We start from the raw sequence: 20,654 nt of genomic DNA, 5'->3' as shown, positions 1-20,654 counted from the left end.
ATGAGTCGGAATCGACTCAACCAACGGCACTGGGTTTGTCTTTTTGTTTGTTTGTTTCAGCCTTGTGTGCAGACCCTGTTCCTGTTTATGCAGATCAGGTGCTGTGATGTAGATCCAGTCTTTATGTAGATCAGGCCCTGTTTACCGAGATCCTATCCCTGTTTACTTAATTCCTACCCTGTTTATGCAGACTATATCCCTGTTTGCACAGACCATGTCCCTGTTTGCAGACCCTGTCCTTGTTTACCCTAACCCTGACCCTGTTCTAACTCACTCCCTGCCTTGTTTACCCAGACCCTGTTCCTGTCTTCAGAACCCCTGGCTATTTGCAGAGTCCTAACTGCCTGGGACAAGCAGGCCAGGGGGCCGGTTCCTGTTTGCCTGGCCTGGTCCCAGCCCTTACAGAAGCTCAGCTCAGTCTGGCCCAACAGCTTGCTCTGAGTCCCCTCCCTGGGGAGGGGAGGTGCTGGGAGCCTCCCTCTCAGAGCTGAGCTAAGGGCTGCTTCCTCTTCTCCCAAGGATGTGGCACTGCCTTTGACTTCCACAAAGAGATCGACTACATGTTCCTAGTGGGCACAGAGGAGGGGAAAATCTACAAGGTGAGGCAACTCTGTCCCCGTGCCAGCTTCTTATAGGGCCACCTAGACCTGAGCACTCCCTCCCAGCCTACACTCACCCACCCAGAGTTTATAATTCTCCACAGACCCTATTCGGACAGACCTTAGTGCGTATCAGTTCTGGAAGGCTTCTTGGGGGAGGAGAACACATTTGACTAGCTTTGGTGTGAAGAAGGGGAAAATGGGGAAAATGCAGAAAAGGGGGTGGAAAATCTAGAAGGTGACTTTGGCTTCCCAGCATTTTTCCCTCTAAGCCCTGCCTTCCCTCCTGGGATCAAGGAGGTAGAGGTGGGTGTTGGGGTGAGGTGGGAATAGGAGTTAGAACATTCTGGGAAGACTTCCTGGAGGAGGTCTGAACTTGAGCTGAGCTTTGAAGGCCAGGTAAAAAGCAGACTTATTTTTTAAAATGGAGAGCCTCCAACCAGCAGGATGGAGCCTCAGGGCCGTCTGCAAGGTCTCAGTGTTAGTAGGTGAATATCCTCTGAAGTGCCATCCGTCCAGAAATAGCTCTGCTGCCAGCTTTTCCCAGGCCCAGAGACTCGGAATGTTAATTAAGGCAGGCTCCAGGGAGCCCCTGAGGCCCAGCCAGAGCTGGTCTGAATGCAAAAGAGGTCCCCACCCCCTCCCCACAATGGCCCTGGCTTTAGGAAGCAGGGCAGAAGGAGGGACTTGCTGCACTGTCTCCTGGAGGCAGGGAGTGAGGGGCATGGTGGTCTGGGCAAGTACCTGAGTGGGAAACTTGAAGATGGGGGTTTGCCCCGGCTCAGCACCTCCATGTACCTGAGCAAGGTGGGATGTTTGTTTATCATCATTACAAGGATTCTCTTTGTAAGCCACCGATGGACCCAGGGCTCTGTCTGTCTGTCCATAGGCCCTGGTCTGAAGAGATGGCTAGGCCACACCTGACCCAGGACCCTCAGACCTGCCCAGCCCTGACTCAGGGAGAAAAAGCCTTTTCTGCCTGGCCTGGCATCCTGCAGGGTTCAGGCCCTCACTTTCCAGGAAGGATCCCCTGCCCACCTGAACCCCTAGCCCCTTAAGTCCCTCCTTTCTCTTTGGGTGTATTAAGGGTAGAGAGAGCAGCCAGTGGGCCCCAGCTTAGCCTGTGACAGTGATGTGGGGTGAGGACAGGTTGAGTCTCAGGCTGTGGTCCTCCAAGACCCCCAGGGAGGTGCTGTTGCTAACCTCTCCTACTCCTGACCCCTGATTCCACCCCCCCTCCACTCTGCCCAGTGCTCTAAATCCTACTCCAGCCAATTCCTCGACACCTATGATGCCCACAACATGGCAGTGGATACTGTGTCTTGGAACCCATACCACACCAAGGTCTTCATGTCCTGCAGCTCCGACTGGACAGTGAAGATCTGGGATCACACCATCAAGTGAGGGGCCTGTCCCTGGCCCTGTCCTCCCCCTGGCCCCACCCTGGGCTGGCCTGTGGGGCTCTGGCACTATGAGCCCTCTGTATCATAATCTTTCCACCTCTTCACCACCACAGGACCCCAATGTTCATCTATGACCTGAACTCAGCTGTGGGTGATGTGGCCTGGGCACCATACTCTTCTACTGTGTTTGCGGCAGTCACCACCGATGGGAAAGTGAGTGCCCCTTCCTGACCTGCTAAGTTCCTACTGGAGATAGGATGAAGTATCTCAGGGTCTCCCTCATGGAGAGCCCACCCCATAACCAGGTCAGGTAGAGGAAGGTGGGACCGAAAGACTGTATTTTCAAGGGTCAGGCAGATCAGGGACCATTCATCCCAAGAGGCCTCAAGGAAGGAATGGCAGCTGTTCATCTTGAAGGAAAGAGCACTCTGTGGGATGAGATCCCATGAGGAGCAGTTACTTTCTCTGAGACCCCTGGGCGAGGGAGCTACAGGGTGGCAGGGGCCAGCTCAATCTATGAAAACACTTATGAGCCAGAGTTAATCAGTGATTGAAATACTGTCTGTAAGGTAGTGAGGTCCCTATCCCTGGAAGAATGCAAGCTGAATCTGGAAAGGGACTTCAGTGGGGATGGGATGGTATACTGTTCAGCAGTGAGGCTTGGTGAAAGCTCAGAAAACAGCATGTTGTGCGCAAATTCTTAGATGCAAATCTGTTCTCCTTGTGGACTTTGATATAAACTGAGAGGCACCTGCTGCTACAACGGAAGAGTATAGTGGTTAAGGCATCACCCTAAAGTCAGTCAGATGTCTATAAAGGGCCAACGATGGTGCCCAGCTTCAGGCTAAGCCCTGGTGGTTGAGGTTCCTGCTCTCACGGAAAAGACATAAAGCAACAACAATAACAAAATTCCTATAGTGCTAAGTGCTGGCCAGAGAATTAAAAGAGGGTGATATGTGCACACAAATGTTCGTAGCAGTATTATTCATAATAGCCCAAAAGTGGAAACAACCCAATGTCCATCAGTGGATGAATGGATAGATAAAATGTTGTATATACATTCAATGAGAAATTTGTTTTTTACAATAACAAGTATTACTTATTGCTACTACAACAAGAATGGACCTTGAAAACATTATGCCTAGTGAAAGAAGCCAGTCATACTGGATCATACATTGTATAATTTCATTTCAGACATGGAAATAGGCAAATCTGTAGAGACAGAAAGTAGATTTGTGGTTGTCTAGGACTGGGAGGGTGGGGGAAAATGGGAAGTGACTGCAAATAGGTACAGTTTTTCTTTTTAGGGTGATGCAGATGTTCTAAAATTTATTGTGGTGATGGTTGCACAACTCTGTGAATATACTAAAAACTATTGAATGGTATAAATGAGTGAATTATATTTCAATAAAGCTTTTATATAAAAAAAAGAAAAAGAGGGTGAAGTGAAAGAGGACTGGATGGATGGGCCCTTAGAGTGGTCAGGGAAGGCTTCTTTGAGGAGGTGACATCTGAGTTGAGAATTGAGTGATAAAAAGGAGCCAGCCATGTGAAATTGGGTCATCAGGTGTGTGTGTGGGAGGGGGGGTCCAGACAGAGGGAACACCTAGTGCATACGCTCGAAGTGAGAATGAACTTGAAGGGAATGAGTTTCTGGAACAGAAAGTCAAGTGTGTCTGGGGTGTAGTGAGCAAGAGGGACAGAGGAAAGCATGAGGTGAGAGCGGAAAGGTGGGCCAGGGTAAGGAATGTGGATTTTTCACCAAGAAAGACTATTGAAGGATTTAAAATGTTTAAAGGTAAGTCTGGCTGCTGCATGGAAGGTGGATTGTAGGTCAGAGTGGAAGCTGGGAGACCAGTTAGGAGGCTGCTACAGTTGTTCACGCAAGATCTGGTCTTGGTTTGGACTAAGATCAAACATTTATTGAGCACTTATATGTCAATCACTGTCTGAGCACTTTACATATATTCTAGCTGGTGTAAATCCTAGCTCTGCCACTTACTAACAAGTTAGCCTCTAAGAGCCTCTACGTCCTCATTTACCAGAATCTACCTTACAGAGTGGTTCTGAGAATTATAATTAGATGATGCAACATGTAACATGCTTGCCCAGGGTACATAATAAGTGGTCAATAAATGATAGCTATGATTATTGTTAATTCTGCATAGACTTACAAGTTTCTCCTAACCTCTTTCTTTCCCCCAACCACAGGAAAAACATAAGCAGAGACACAAAAGTCCCTCTCCCACTGCCCTCCAGCTGCAGCATGCTAGCCATTAACCTTCCATAGTGTTTCCCCAGAAAGCGCAAGGGCTGTTTCCTCTGAGACTGGGGACAGGGGCCCCATTACCCCTGAGTGTGCCAACACTGACCTTTCTACAGGCCCATGTGTTCGACTTGGCCATCAACAAGTACGAGGCCATCTGCAACCAGCCCGTGGTGGCCAAAAAGAAGAACAAGATCACCCACGTGCAGTTCAATCCCATCTACCCCATCATCATTGTGGGTGATGACCGTGGGCACATTACCTGCCTCAAGCTCTCACCCAACTTGCGCAAGATGCCCAAGGTACAGGCTTGGGGGTGGGGTGCCCCAAGAGATAAACTCTCCAGGATGGTGAGGGATGAGACAGAGGGATGAAGTCAGATGTGGTCCAGGTTTCTGGTTTGGGAGACCCTGGGTGGTGTCATTGCCTGAATGGGGAACACAGGAGGAGAAGCAGGTTTGTGAGGAGACAATGAGATCAGGTTTGACACACTGAGTCTGAGTTACCTGCAGGGGCTGCCAGGTAGACATCCAGTGAGCAGGGGCCTCTATGGGTCTGAAGCTTAGGGAAGGTGCATGGGCATCATTGGATTATGGATAAAATAGGAAGCTGTGGATGTAGGCCAGGTCTACAACCAGGGGCTCTGGGCTTAGTTACTGCTTCGCTGGCTGGGTTTACGTGGGGCTGCAGCTCCAGTGGTCCCTGAGCAGGGAGCTGTGAGTCCACACAGGGGAGAATGAAATGAGCCATGAGAAGGGTAACTAGGTCAACAGCTATGCAGTTCTCCTTTTGAGCTCTGATTCCTGTTTCTAGGGTCTGTTATTATCAAGAGGCCCCGCCCAGAACCCAAGGACCCCAAATTCAGGCCACAGAGCCCAGAGCCATGACTTCAAAGGCTAGAACTCAGAGTCCAGATTAGAACCCAGGTCTTAGAATCCAGAGCTCAAGTGCCCAAGTTAAAAACTCAGAACCCAAGAACCCAGAGCCCAGCCCTGCCCATTTGGGTGTTGGAATTTGAAGCCCGGTGCAGCTGGATAGAGCTAAGAGAAGAAATGAGATTACTTTCTGCCAGGTTCCGGGTCAGGATCGGGACTGGACCATGGCTGGGCCAGGTTGCCCTGACAGCTGTATCCCAGGTTGCAGTTAGAATCCTTTAGTGCAGTTCGAAGGTAGGACAGAGGCCTGTCTCTTTCAAGTACTGACACCTCCCCCCATGTCCCTCTACCAAGGCAGGACCACCGCTGCACCGTCCCTCTGGTGCCTAACTGGTCCATTCCCCACCATGGCCAGGGAGGCAAAGGCTAGGACTGGAGTTTGGCCCAGCCTGTAATTGTAGCCAGCTGGAGGAGGGGGTGGACTTGGCTATAAATACTCAAAAGGCTGCTAAGCTCAGGCAGCTGTGGCCCAGAGGCTGCAGTGGGCTCAGGGAGAGGGGGCCGGGCGTGGTCTGAAGCTAGTTGGCCCCAAGGAGGGTCGAGGAGGCAGCACAATTTGCAGAACAGATAAAATCTGTTCTTAATTAACTGAGGAGAGAGACCCAGGCTTAAGCTGGCAGAGCTGGACCGCCCTCTGGGAGGGATGATGGTCACTCCTTGGGGCAGAGGGTACGGCCATGGCACCACAAGGGGGTGCTAGCTACGGGTGGGGGTCTGACCTGCCCCTCAATCTGGGGAGGCAAGACTCTTCCACAGTCCCAACTCCTCTCACAGCAAGGTCAGTCCTGGCTGTGAGCTGACTCCTAATATCTGGGGTCCTATGTCTGAGGGTTGGAAACCCTGGTGGCATAGTGGTTAAGTGCTACGGCTGCTAACCAAAGGGTCTGCAGTTCGAATCCACCAGGCGCTCCTTGGAAACTCTATGGGGGGCAGTTCTACTCTGTCCTATAGGGTCGCTGTGAGTCGGAATTGACTCAACGGCACTGGGTTTGGCTTTTTTGTTTTGATGTCTGAGGGTCTGAAGACAAAGGTACCTGGGGCTCTGAGGATCTGAGCAGGCCGTGGCTGAGGGCTGGTCCTTGGGTGAATTGAAGGTCCCTGTGAAATTACTATCTGAGCCCTATCATGGCTAAGTTTTTTGTGCAAAAGGAAGTCCTCTGGGCACCCCTGTTGCCCCTCCTCTGTGGGCTGCAGCTTCCCGGCCCACTGAGGGGGCTTAGCCGCAGAGATCTGGGCTGCCTGGCCAAGGGAGCTTCCCATGATGGGTGTCAGAGCCCCGGCTTATCAAAAGTCAAGGACCATCTTTCCCTAACTACTGTGTAGGTGAAAAACTAAGGCTCAGAGAGGCAAAGGACTTGCCCAAAGCCACATCATAAAGAGTTAACGACAGAGCTGGAACTAAAAGCCAGGTCCTCTAACACTCAAAGGATAGGGTGAGGCCAAGGGAACCCAAGCTTAATTCAGGAGAGTGGGAAGAGAGAAAAAGATGCCTTTGTCTTCTGTCTCTGAAGCACAGAGGTGATCTGGGTAATGACAACAGCCCTGGGCTGCAAGGGGTTTGGGGAGACAGGTTTGAGAGCAGGTGCAGGGGCCACACCAGAGCCCCATACAGTGTCAGCAGCCAGGATGGGGCCTGCTGGCCCTGCAGTCTCCCTCCACCTCACAGCAAGGCAAATCCAGGCCAGGCCCTCAGCAGGCAAGGCTGGGGCAGGTGCCAGTGAGCAATGGGCACAGGTGGCTGAAAGGGAGGGGCCGGGAGTTGAGGGAAGACAGGAAATGGCAGCTGCCCAGCCTGCCCCAGCTCGGCCCACATTCCAGTGCCTGGACAGAGGGTGGATGGGACTGGTACTGGTCAGCTAAGGAGCCCTTGGGCTTGTGAGCAACATGTACCCAGCACTCCAACTCCCTTTTACTCAGAGCTCAGCTTACCTGTAGAAGCATTAAAGTGCTCTGTAGGATGGGATGTTGTTAGTTGCCATTGAGTCAATTTCAACTCACAGCAACCTCATGTGTGCAGAGTAGAACTGCTCCTTAGGGTTTTCAAGGCTATGACCTTGAAAAAAGCAGATTGCCAGGCCTGTCTTCTGAGGCGCCTCTGGGTTTGAACCGTCAACCTTTCGGCTAATAGTTAAGTGCTTAACAATTTGCACCACCCAGGGACTCCTATAGACTGAGGCAAGGGGTCATAAATTCAGGATGTTCTTCTGAGGGACAGTTCCAGCCAAGGACATATGGAGTCACATAGGATATCCCATCTGCCCTGGTGGGTTTCCTGACACACTTGTGGAAGCTACAAGTTTGTCTGACTAAGCAGGCCTGGCCCCAAATAGCACCCCACCCCCAGCTTGACCTGAGGGCATTAGGTAAGAATACTAGATAAGGGCACCTGTAGCTTTGTCCACACTCCTCTTTCTCCCCTAAAAAGCACCTCTTAGCTCTTTGATAGGCCTTAGCTAGAGACCTGCCTTTGGGAAAGGTAGTCCCAACAATCAAAGGCCCTACCCATCCCCATGGCTACAGCCCTCCCCTGGATTGAAAGAACAGTTCCTCTGAGGGTCAGTGGATGGATGCCTTCCCAAACTGCTCCCAGCATAAAGATCCTATGTCCATCTGAGATTCCAAGCCAGAGCTGGGTGCTTCTCCCAAGCTCTCAGCTGGGCCCCTGTGTCACTCAACCTGAGTTGGGAAGAAGGCAAAGATCCAGAACCTAACCAGGCAGGGGAGGAGTGGGCAGAGGATGCAGTGCCAGAACCCAGAGAGAGGTGGACCATCTCTCACCATTCCTCTTCCCACTTACAGGAAAAGAAGGGGCAGGAAGTGCAGAAGGGTCCAGCTGTGGAGATCGCAAAATTGGACAAACTGCTGAACCTGGTGAGGGAAGTAAAAACCAAGACCTGAGGGCTGGCCTCAGTACCTGCTCCATTTCTTAAACCCATTTCTTGCAGCCCCTGACCCTGGTACCTAGCCCAGCCTTAGCACTCAGCATGTGACCCCACTCCTGACCAGGCCCCAGCATCTGCCCTGGCCCCAGCACCTTACCCCAGGACTTGGCCCTCAACCACCATTAACCTCTCCCGCTTTGCACAAATAAACTTGTGTCTGGAAACCCACCCCACACCTTTAATCTTGCCACTGCAGGGCCCTCAGGAAGAGGAAATCTCAGGGTGGAGCCGTAGTTCATTTATTATCCAGCAAACAGCAGGAGGACCAAGGGAGGGGCCAGTCTGGACACCCTCCCATTATTGCCATGGGTTCCAGTTTGCTTCCCCAACTAGAGGGCCTAGAGGCGCTCAGTCAGCCTAGGAAGAGGGTGGACCCAGCCCCTGGCCCTTGGGGTGGAGCAGAGTCCAGATGACCCTGGCCCTAGCACCAACTCACGAACCTCCACCCCAGGCCCATCGCCCTGGAGCCACTGAGCCCTTCTTGGAGCCGGTCCAGGTAGGCTGGATTGCAAGTTCTGGACCCCAGGCTGGCTGAACTCCTGGATCCTGATTCGAGGCTCTGGGCAGGGTGGACTTAGGACCCAGGCTCCAGGATAGGCCAGGGGCCTTCAGGGATGCAGCAGGTAGCTGCCCTCATGGCTGGACTTCTGGGGCGGAGGAGCTTTCTCAGGACAGGGGCCAGGGCTAGAGTTGGGACTGGATTCGGAGAGGGAGTCAATGTCGGCAGAGCGGGAGTGGCAGGCCCAGCAGAGAATGACCCAGAGCAGCAGCAGCAAGAGGCCTACAAGGCCATTGCAGACGATGGCGATGAGGGCCCCCTGGGAGATGGCTGCCCCCATGACGGGCAGCACACTCAGATCAGCACAGACAGTGGGGCTGCCTCAATGGCAAGGCCCATGCCGAGGCGGGATTCCAGTATGGCCGGCCTTCCAAGGAGGCTGTCCTGTCTACACGCTCGATGATTCCTGGCCAGCGGAGATGCACACCTGCAGTCCTGAGCCTGTGTGGGGTAAAAGCAAAGGAGAGGGTGGTAAGGAAAGAGCAATGGGGAGGCCTAGGACGGGGTAGGGAAGAATGCACTCTTCCCACATCTCTGGCCACCCCACAGAACCAATATGCCCATCCTCAGGCCTGGCTCTAGGCACCTAAGTGTAGCTGCAGTGGGGGGAGCTGGAACAGGCAGCCCGTATCATTCTCCTTAGAACCAGTGGGCATGGCCTGGCCCTGCCCACTTAGCTTCCAGCCCTCAGAAGCACTGTGTGGGGGTGGGACTGAGGTAGCCCAAGGCCTCAGAGGATGTAGACTGTGACCAGCTTCAGTGTGGCCTGGGTGCCTCCCCCATCTCAGGACTCAAGCCAGCCAGTCCAGGAGACCTCCAGAGGCGCCAGCTCACACAGAGAGAACTTTGTGGAGGCCCTGGCAGGCATGTGTGGGTTCTATGTATCCAGGCTGGGTATCTGGGTGTGCCTCTCTGTGGGACTGTTTCTCCAGGTCAGGTGCATGTCTGTGCGTCTGGCTGTCTTACTCAGTCTCTCCATTCCTGTGCCTAGAGGTGAGCCTCTGCCTCTGTTTACCCACCTCTGGGTTTGTGGCTGTCTTTCCCTCTGTGTGTAGCTCTCTTTATATCTGTCTCTCTGTGTGTCCCCATCACTGAGTGGTCTGTCTCTGTGTGTCTGGTTTCTCTCCAGATCCATCTCTTTGTGTTTCTCTGTATCAGTCTCTGGGTCTTTTTCCCTGTCTCTGTGTCTGTGGGCTTCTTGTGGCTCTCTTGCTCCCAGCTGGGTGCCCTCCTGTTCCCGTGGATCTGAGTCTACCCCCTCCTCCCCGCTCCGTGGGGTCCTTCTGTCTCTGTGGTTCTGTGAGTCTCTTGTGTGTCAGTCTTTGTGTCTGCCTCTATTTCTCTGCTGTAGAAGTCTATCTCGCTGGGGTCTCCGTCCCTGGGTCTCTGGGTCTCGGCCCCCGTGCCCGTGGGGGTAGGGCGCCCCTTACCTGAGTTGAGCACGGTGCGCGCCCGCGGGAGGGTCCGGGGCAGCAGGATGCTCGGCGCCCACTGAGGCTCGGGAGCCTGCTGGCGGGCGGGCTGGCGGGCGGGCGGCGGGGGTCGGCGGGACGTGGGCAGGGGCGACGTCCCCTACCCCAGCCCTCCCCCTCGGCCGCGCAGCCTCCGCCGGCCGCTCCCGCCGCGGCGCGACCGGGGGGGCGGCCTCTGCCGCGGGCGGTCTGCGGCGAGCGGGCACCTCCTCCCCCTGGGGCGGCGCCTCCTCCGCTGTGCGGCCGCTCGCTCGCTCTCTCGGCGGCGCTCGGGCGGCGGCGGCACGGGGCTCGGCTGGTCTCGGCTGCGTTCGGCTGGGCTCGGCAGGGCTCAGCTGACAGCAAGATCAGCGAAGACCCCTGCCTCCTAGGGGGGTCGGCGGCCGGCGGTCTGTCTGGGGCGGGGCCATGCCCGCGCCACTGCCGCCATCCAATTGGCTGGCTGCGCCAGACTGCCTAGCCGTTGGTTGTGCGCTGGGGCGGGGACTGGTCCGCCCCTTGTGCAAGCTGGGGGCAGAGAGCTGAAAAGGCTACTCAGTCTTAATACCTCCCGGGGGGTGAGGCCCACCTTCCTTCTGAGGTTTCTTGCACTTTCCACACCTGGAAGAGCTGCACGCCCAACATCTGAGAACAGCCTCAGCACACACCCCTCCCCAATCTGAAGAGACCACTCTCCATGTATCTGGGAGAGGTCTCGGTCCCCGTCATCCGGAGGAAAGCCATGCATCCCCATACCTGGGAGGAGACTGAACCTCCTCATCTTGGAAGCCCCCTGTACTCCCTCAAGACCCACTACCTCTTGGGAGTGGACTCTGCATCTCCACTTTAAAGGGTTTATAATTGGCAACACATTCCCTGGCCCCGGGAGGTGTGAGAATCTTTGGCAATACGAATTCTTTGGTACACATTTACTGAGTTCCCACTCACTGTTGGTTGCAGGCTTGTGCTTTGCTGTGCTGTGGAGGAGGCTGGGACAGAGAGGAAAGGGATGTCCTGAGGGATGGCTCAGCACTCCCTGGAATAGGACCAGGCATGGTGAAGGGAGTGACTCTCTCCATGCTAGAAGCTTTCCCAAGAGGAAGATCAGCTTGGGCAGGAGCACAGTCAGGAAGGCTTTCCTCTCTCTGACCCTCATAACCCAGTGATTCCCACTCTACATATTCTCCATGAATGATCACATTCCTGAAGTTATACCATCAAGATTCCCAGTGCTCCCTGGAATTCTAAACTCATATAGCCATGTACCTAATAGAATCATCCATTCCTGACTCTGCCACCTACTAGTTTTGTGAGTTTGGGCAAGTTATTTGACCTTTCTTAGTCTCAGCTTCCCCCTCTGTAAAATGGTTATAGTGATAGCTAGCTCTCAGGATTGTTATTCACTAATTCATTATGCCCATTATGCCAACCAGCGCAGTCACATTTTGGCAAATGCCAGCTGACACACCCCCAAGGACCATGTAGCTAAGGGGTCCCTTAGCCACGTGGTCCCTTAGTTTTCAATGGCTGATTTTTTTTTTCAGAAGTAGATCACCTAGTCTTTCTTCTGAGGCACCTCTGGGTGGACAGCTAAGCACGTTAACCATTTGCACTATCAGGGACTCCATCTCAACAGAAGAATGATTTGGGCTGCTGGGTGGAAGGGATATTAAAGGTGTTTGAGTGTGAAGACAAGGAGTTAATGAAGAGAGACTGAAATGATGCAGGGGACTAGGAGTGGAGAGTAGAGAGCACTGAGGATATTTGGGAGCTAAAATTGGCAGGAATTGGTGACCTATAGGTTATGGGGGGTAAAAGGAAGGAAAATGTTTGAGATAACTCCCCAGTTGATGACTAGGGATAATGTGGTGCACTTACGGAGATAGGGAACACACAAGAAGGGGTGATTTCAGTAGGGGATTAGGAGGATGGTGAGTTCAGTTTTGGGGGTATGTTGAATCTGAGGTACCAGTAGGACAACCAAATGGAACTAACAGGCAATTGGATAAACAGGTGTAAGGTTCAGGAGAGAGGTCCAGGCCAGCAATAACATTTTGTGAATTATCAACCAAAAAAAAAAAAAAAAAAAGCCGTAATTAAATCGCAAAAGTAGATGAGCTCACCCAAAGAAAGTGAGAACTGGCTTAAACAAAAAGATACATATGTAATCAAATACTGAAACCCAAAGACGAGCGTGCCTCGGTAACAACTGAAACTAAGAGACTCAAAAGCCACCTCTCATCTCTGTTACTTTCTGCTGGTTTTCTTCACTCCTCCCTCCCCCTTCCTCCAGCCCATGCCATCCTCACCCTCAGACTTCCTTCCAATGCTTTTCTGGTCTACATGGTGAAAAACATGATTTAAGACCATTCTAAAGTTTACAATCTTATTGTCTAGGCATCTGAAGAGAGACTGGCTGTTTTTCCCGGTTGTATTACTTGGTGGGAACTTGGTTGGAAGTTCTCTGAATGGCTCAACTTAGACACAGATCAATCAACTGTGTCCAGGGGATGAAGATCAAATTGACTAACATGGCTGGCATGATAAGCTCATGGACAGTGTGGGGGCCAGGGGAATTTTCCAGGAGAAGAACGATCCTGAATAAGCAAAATGGTAGGTGTTGTCCAACATACACACACATACAAACACACTGTTTTCCTATATGTATGATTCCAGAAATGCCCTCACCTACATAATGCTACCATCAGGGTCAGATTAACCAGTAAACATGGTACACACCAACTTGCATTGAGCAAGGTACTCAGGCTTAATTGTATTTACTTGCTAATCTGTGGTGAGCAATTTCACATGGGTTTTACCACAACTTTGACGTGGTGGGGAACAGATGAAATTGTGCACTGTAGATTGGTGGGAAGGCACATGCATACCTTGCTTATTGGGTAATCTGCCTTGCCTACCATCCCTCTATACATCTGCCAGTAAATTCACCTCCTGGCCAAGGGAGGGCAACTCAACGACACATTCAGCTACTGTTTCTGCAAGTTATATCACAGGACCACTATTCTTCATATATAGGTTCTTTGGGTAATGTCCCCTCATGCTGTAGTTAGGTGACCATGAGCTGTGAATATGGCTTCTAATAATTGCACTACCTTTGTTTGAACTGCCTCTGAACTACTTTTAAACCACTCCCTGAAAAAACTCATTGGGCATCTGTTAGTCGACTCCCTTCCTTGGTTGTGGATTCCTTGGTCAGCCAGTCTGGCTGCCTCGGGTTTTGCCCACAGGGATGAAATCCCTTATTCAGTGCTCTGAGAGGGCCGTTGTGGAGGATTTCTTTGTGGGGCACTGTGCTGATTAGCACTACACTTTCTGGTGTTAGCTTAGGGATTATCCTGGAATTGAGCAATCACAGGTTTGTATTTATGAGGATTGGATGAGTCGTTTTCCCCCTAGTTGGTACAGTTCTCTTAAAACCATGATCAGCTGCCTGTCCATCTCATTTGGAGGAATGCCATTTGCTAATAACATATTTCATTGATTCTAAGGCACTTTTTTTCTAATCTAAATAACTGAAATCTGAACGTGTCTTGCAGTTAGTGGCATGTAAAAGGTTTTAGTATCTTTTTTTCTTAGTATTAATAAAATACGCTTGCCTCATAATTGATCAATTATTAGATTTATTAAATACAGTAATTTTATCAGTCAGGGTTCTTTTCACAAAATAATAGAATCCACTCTGGATAGTTGAAGCAGGAAAGGGATTTACTAAAAGGTACGTAGCTCAGAATTGTTAGGAGGGCTCAAGAAACAACACCCAAACCATACCACACAACCTGATGAAGAAACCGCAGTCATTGCCACTTCAAATACTAAGCACCAAGAGCTCAATTTGACTGCCAATTGTTGGAAGTTCTAGTGGCACTTCTGCAGCAGGAATTAAATATTGTAACCACTAGAAAACCACAACTGCTGCCACCTCTAAAAGCTGGACGTTTACGTTACTACCAGTAACAGCAGAAACTGAAGCCCTATGTCCAACCTGCTTCCTTCCTGTATCAGTCAGGATGAGCTAGGTAACACAGTAGTAACAAAGAACTCCAAAATCTTACTGGCTCACAACAACAAAGATATATTTTTACTCATGCTACAGTTTGTGCATGGGTCAGTAGGAGGAGTCTTGCTCACTGTGCTCACTCAGGATCTGGGCTTTTGGAGGCTCCATCATTCTATGATGCCACCTTCTATGATGAGCCTTCAGGGTTTGCTGTACCAGGACAAAGGAGTAAGGAAAAACACACACTGGCTCTTGAATGCTTCTGCTCACATTTTATTGATTAAAACAAGTCTCATGGCCACACCTTATGTCAAGGGACAGGGAAGTGCAATCCTCCTGTTGCCCAGAAGGAAAGGAAAATCAGAAATTTTGGTGAGCTTTAGTAATGTTTACCTCATGCATATTGCTCACTTCCAAATCGAAGTCTCACCTGGGTGAAATATGCCTATAACCAAGCTGCTAGGGATGCAGGAAATTTGAGTTCTGACTTCTATACTGAGATGGCCAGATTTTAAAATGGGAATTTTTTTATACAGAAAAACTATTTAACAGGTGAAGGGCATCCCTGAATACAGCAGATTTCCACTATAAGAGTCAATAACAGAATTTTGTAGAACCATGCTCTTTGAATCTCCAGGTTTGTCAAAAATATCTAGGACCTGACCAAGCTCTCTGAGCACTATGTCTGGGGCTCTCTCATTCCCTCTGACTATGCTTGATGGGAAATCATAGTGACAGGGCAGGAAGCCTTTCTTCTTCAATCAGGAATGATGCCCTTGCCTCGCCCTCATTCCAGTCAATGCACTTTACAATGGGAGGCACCATCCCATTTGTCTGGTAAGGTAGGGACAAGAAGTTCTTCTCAATTCCTCTGGATCTTCCAGTCTGTCTCCATCCTGATTGCTAGGACCCCACAGCAGTTTCCTCATCAGGACATTATCATTAGAGCGCAGCAAACAACTAACTCTCCTAGCAGGCTGGGGTCAAAACTGAAAGAAATGTCCATATCCTGTTATGCTTATGCTTATTCGGTTCCTTATGCTTGTTCTGTTGTCCCCCTAATCGACTTGCAGACCACCCATTTTGGATAACCCATTTTGTTATCTTGACTTTTTGTTACAGTATCTTCAGGTACTTCAGCTTCAGCAGGCACACGGTCTGAGACACAAGAGACAACAGGTGGTAGTTTAACTAATTGCTTTGCTACCACATAAAAAGGACTTCAGCTTCCCAGGCTGGGGTTAGGGTTTTCTTACTGCTGCTCCACACACTTCAACTCAGTCAGTTCCTCACTTTAAAGTCTGTCATTTAGAATACTTCATTGCTGGTACACAATTTCTATGTTGTTACAAGTCAAAGAAACCTGACTTGAGCTAGCTTAGGCAAAAGGGGAATTTACATTCAGAAAAGTATAGTGTCTCATGGAATCCTAGCACAAGAATATGGCAGGAACTTGAGCACAACTGGATCTCGGAACTTGAGCGTCATCAGGACTCTCCCTCTACCTCTCATCTCCGCTTCTTTCTGCCTGCTTCATTTCTCTCTTCCTCTCTCTGCCCTGCTCTCCCTTCCTCCACCCCTTTACCGTCCCTTCCTTGTTTTTTTCCCCTCTCCCTCTCCACACAAGCTTCCAGTGCTTCTCCAGTCCACATTACAATAAACTCTGCTCTGACAGTTCTCAAACCTTACAGCTTACAGGCACCCAACAAGAGGCTGGCTCACCTTTTTAAGTTTCAGTTCTGGCTCATCTTTCTCAGTTTCAGTTCCAACATTCCTAGGGACTTGCCCTCATAAGCCTGGCTTTAGTCAGATGCCATTCTATGTACCAATGATCCATGGTGAGAGTGGGGGTCATAGGGCGGTGACTCCTATGATGACCACATAACTGAAAGGCAGTTTCTACCAGAAGGGGTTGCCATCCAGACAAAACATAAAGAACACCACACTAACTTTTATGGGTCGGGGGGAGGGGGTGGAAACAAACTACAAAGTAGATAGAGGAGGAGCTGTCAGAGAAAAGAAGGAAAACCAGGAGGGAACATAGTCTCAGGGAAGCCAAGAAAGTACAGCATTTCAAGAAGGAGGGAGGAGCCAATAATCCATATTGTCAAAGAGAGCTACAGTAGTTTATAGGTAGAAAAGGGGCCGTTGGACTTTAGAACAAGGAAGGTGTTCATTATCTTGGCTAGAAGTAGTTCCTTTCAATGGATAGTGGGAGAGTGGAGATAGGGTATGTGGTGGAAGCCAGATTTCGGAGGTTTCAAGAGTGAGTAAGAAGTATGCAATATATAATTAAAACTATGATGAGATTCCATCTCACTCCAACAAGGCTGGCATTAATCCAAAAAACACAAAATAATAAATGTTGGAGAGGCTGTGGAGAGATTGGAACTCTTATACACTGCTGGTGGGAATGTAAAATGGTACAACCACTTTGGAAATCTATCTGGCATTTTCTTAAAAAGTTAGAAATAGAACTACCATACAATCCAGAAATCCCACTCCTCGGAATATACCCTAGAGAAATAAGAGCCTTCACACGAACAGATATGTGCACACCCATGTTTATTGCAGCACTGTTTACAATAGCAAAAAGCTGGAAGCAACCAAGGTGTCCATCAATGGATGAATGGTTAAATAAATTGTGGTAAATTCACACAATGGAATACTACACATCGATAAAGAACAGTGACGAATCTGTGAAACATTTCCTAACATGGAGGAACCTGGAAGGCATTATGCTAAGTAAAATTAGTCAGAGGCAAAAGAACAAATATTGTATAAGACCACTATTATAGGATCTTGAGAAATAGTATAAACTGAGAAGAACACATACTTTTGTGGTTACGAGCAGGGGAGGGAGGGAGGATGGGAGAGGGCTATTTACTGCTTAGTTAGTAGATAAGAACTACTTTAGGTGAAGGGAAGGACAATACTCAATACAGGGAAGGTCAGCTCAACTGGACTGGACCAAAAGCAAAGAAGTTTCCGGGATAAACTGAATGCTTCAAAGGTCAGCGGAGCAAGGGCGGGGGTTTGGGGACTATGGCTTAAGGGGACTTCTAAGTCAATTGGCAAAATAATTCTATTACGAAAACAGTCTGCATCCCACTTTGAAATGTGGCGTCTGGGGTCTTAAATGCTAACAAGCGGCCATCTAAGATGCATCAATTGGTCTCAACCCACCTGGAGCAAAGGAGAATGAAGAACACCAAGGTCACACAATAACTATGAGCCCAAGAGACAGAAAGGGCCCTATGAACCAGAGGCTTATATCATCCTGAGACCAGAAGAACTAGATGGTGCCTGGCCACAACCAACGACTGCCCTGACAGGGAGCACAACAGAGAACCCCTGAGGGAGCAGGAGATCAGCAGGATGCAGACCCCAAATTCTCATAAAAAGACCAGACTTAATGGTCTGACTGAGACTAGAGGAATCTCGGTGGTCATGGTCCCCAAACCTTCTGTTGGCCCAGGACAGGAACCATTCCCGAAGACAACTCATCAGACATGGAAGGAACTGGACAATGGGTAGGAGAGAGAAGCTGATGAAGAGTGAGCTACTTGTATCAGGTGGACACTTGAGACTGTGTTGGCATCTCCTGTCTGGAGGGGAGATAGAAGGGTAGAGAGGGTTAGAAACTGGCAAAATTGTCATGAAAGGAGAGACTAGAAGGGCTGACTCATTAGGGGGAGAGTAAGTGGGAGTATGGAGTAAGGTGTATATAAGCTTATATGTGACAGACTGACTTGATTTGTAAACGTTCACTTAAAGCTCAATAAAAATTATTTAAAAAAGAAGAGAAAAGATACAGGGGTGGAGAGACACAGAGGGAAGAGAGCCATGTGAAGATGGAGGTGGAGATTGAAGTGATGCATCTACAAGCGAAGGAATGCCAAGATTGCCAGCAACCCCTAGAAGCTAGGAAGAGGCAAAGGAAGATCTTCTAGAGCCTTCAGAGAGCACGGCCCTGTTGACACCTTGAATTCAGACTTCTAGCCTCCAGAACTGTGAGATGATAAATCTCTACTTTTTAAAAATTATTATTTTATTGCACTTTAGGTGAAGGTTTACAGACCAAACCAGCTTCTCGTTAAACAGTTAGTACACGTAAAAAAAAAAAAAAAAAAAAAAGAAGTATGCAATATAGATGATTCTTTCAAGAGGAATGACTGTAAAAGTTAGGAAGAAGGAGAATAGATACTGAAGGATGTAGAGTCAGAGGAAAGTTTTTTTTAATTTTTAAAAATTTATAACATGTTTCTTATTTGGGCATGTTTAAATACCAGTGGGAAGGAATGAGGAGAAAGGATATAATTGATACCTGTTTTCATATTCCTGTCCATCTACCCCTGGGCTGTGCATATCCAGGCAGCAGGGACAAAGATAAAAGCTAAGGCCCTAGCAGAAGGTGTAAACCATTTAAACTTTTCCCAGGCCACAGTGGAAAGTAGGGCAGAGAGAGGAGGTACCTGGCTTGAGGGCCTGTGGGGCAGTATTGGGTAGCCCAGGTCAGGGCCCAGGGAGCAGCTAGGGGCACAGACAGAGAGGCCTTGTATAAAGAACAAAGGGTCCTAAGGCTAGAGCCAATCCCTGGTGGTTGGGGACAGGGTGGGTACCTAGCAACTACACTCAGGGACAGGCAAACTTACCCATGAAGTCGACTTCCCCATCTCAAAATCATCCCTATCACTGCATTCCCCCCCACCCCCCCCCCACCCACTGCTCATCTCCCTTTGGGCTGTCACCTTCTCTCTTAGCTCTGCTTCCCCACCTCCTCTCGCTCCTCACCCACTGCCCTCACCTTCTGCTCTCGTCATCCCTGAAGCTGGCTCACCAAGGTCACTTTCAACTCCTTGTCACATCCAATGAATACTTTTTAGTTGTTTGTTGACTTCTTGGCAGTATTGAGGCTGTCGATCCCTTCTTGAAACTATCTTCCTTTGTCTCCCATGAAACCGCTCTCTCTAGAGACATTTGTTCCTCCTCCTAAAATAACAACTATTGTTTATTAAGTACCTAGACTCCGTCAAGGCTTTATACTCATTGTAGATAATCCTCACTTGGATAAAAGACAGGTCAGATGAGGAAACTGAGCCTCAAGGCAACCAAGGGACTTTTCTAAGGTCCTGCAGCAATAAGTGAGAGCATCCAGATTAGAATCCAAATTTGCTGCATTGCCTTCAACTCCAGCACACTGTCTCCCTTGCCTCTCTGACCCCTCCTCAGCACCTTTTGTGGGCTCTGCACTCTATACCCACCCTTCTCTCATCTCCTTAACTCCTATTTATTTGTGGCTTCAGTGCCCATTTCTGTGCTTTCTCTCTCTCTCTCTATATACATCATCTCATTAAATCCTTACAACAACCCTGTGGATTGGTACTGTTGTCCCATTTTCCACTTAAGGAAACCGATACTTAGAGAGATTAACCAGCTTATCCTAGGTCAACAGGAGCCTAGGTTTGTCTGACCCCAAAGTCCATTCTCTTGACTACTGACTAGATGCCTTCCACTAAGATGTCCCACTAGTGCCCTATACTTGACATGTCTAACTATTGTTGTGTGCCTGTAGGCAAGAGACTGAATGTCTGTGCCATGGTTATTATCATCTTCTCCCGAGCCTGTCCTTCTACCACCATTGTCCCGCTGTGTTTACTATTTTAATAAACAGCCTTGCCATCTCCCAGTCAACAGGAGTTATATAAGACTCTTTCCTCTCCCTTACCTCCCCACCCCACCTTCATCAAGACTTGGTATCCTTCCCCGTGCATACACACACATACACACAACCCACAAAGCATAAACACACTGTCATGGATTGAATTATGTCCCCCCAAGATGTATGTATCACTTTGACTGGACCATGATTTCCAGTATTGTGTGATTGTCCTCCATTTTGTGATCATAATTTTATGTTAAAGAAGATTAGGGTGGGATTGTAACACCCTTACCCAGGTCATATTCCTGATCCAACGTAAAGGGAGTTTCCCTGGGTTATGGCCTGCTCCACCTTTATCTCTTGAGAGATAAAAAGGAAAGGGAAGCAAGCAGAGAGTTGGGGACCTCATACTACCAAGAAAGCAGCACCAGGAGCACAGTGCATCCTTTGGACCTGGGGTCCCTGTGCCTGAGAAGTTCCTTGACCAGGGGAAGATTGATGACAAGGAATCTTCCTCCAGAGCCAACAGAGAGAGAAAGCTGCCCCCTGGAGTTGACACTCTGAATTTGGACTTGTAACCTACTAGACTGTGAGAGAATAAATTTCTCTTTGTTAAAGCCATCCACTTGTGGTATTTCTGTTATGGCAGCACTAGATGACTGCACACACATACATACAAGCCAAGACATGTATACAGACAACAACATGCCTACCCACAGACACAAACATGCACATAAAAACACACATCCACACACAGAGACATGCATGTATAGTACTCAAAACATACATTCCACATATCCAGGAAAGCACACACAAAGA

General features: G+C 49.4%; 2 protein-coding genes across 2 annotated transcripts in view; one reads left to right on the top strand and one right to left on the bottom strand.

The window, feature by feature from the left end:
* Window positions 1-8,386, top strand: part of DNAI1 (dynein axonemal intermediate chain 1) — a 69,697-nt gene extending 61,311 nt beyond the window's left edge. Inside the window, exons 16-20 of the mRNA XM_064290852.1 lie at window positions 520-599; window positions 1,851-1,999; window positions 2,116-2,215; window positions 4,385-4,570; window positions 8,003-8,386. Coding sequence (XP_064146922.1) covers window positions 520-599; window positions 1,851-1,999; window positions 2,116-2,215; window positions 4,385-4,570; window positions 8,003-8,101 — 614 coding nt within the window. The 3' untranslated portion in view covers window positions 8,102-8,386. The remainder of the gene's footprint in view (window positions 1-519; window positions 600-1,850; window positions 2,000-2,115; window positions 2,216-4,384; window positions 4,571-8,002) is intronic.
* ENHO (energy homeostasis associated) lies at window positions 8,369-10,206 on the bottom strand. Its single transcript, XM_010587861.2, has 2 exons — window positions 10,135-10,206; window positions 8,369-9,145 (listed from the first exon to the last, which is right to left on the bottom strand). Exon 2 carries the CDS (start codon window positions 8,982-8,984, stop codon window positions 8,754-8,756), a length of 231 nt encoding a protein of 76 aa, XP_010586163.1. The 5' UTR covers window positions 8,985-9,145; window positions 10,135-10,206; the 3' UTR covers window positions 8,369-8,753.
* Window positions 10,207-20,654: the final 10,448 nt, after the last annotated feature.

The sequence above is a fragment of the Loxodonta africana genome, chromosome 9 (genome assembly GCF_030014295.1).
Source record: "Loxodonta africana isolate mLoxAfr1 chromosome 9, mLoxAfr1.hap2, whole genome shotgun sequence".
NCBI classification, from domain to species: Eukaryota; Metazoa; Chordata; class Mammalia; order Proboscidea; family Elephantidae; genus Loxodonta; species Loxodonta africana.
The sequence above is the reverse complement of the archived record's forward strand: the minus strand, read 5'-3'. Positions and strand labels throughout refer to the sequence as shown.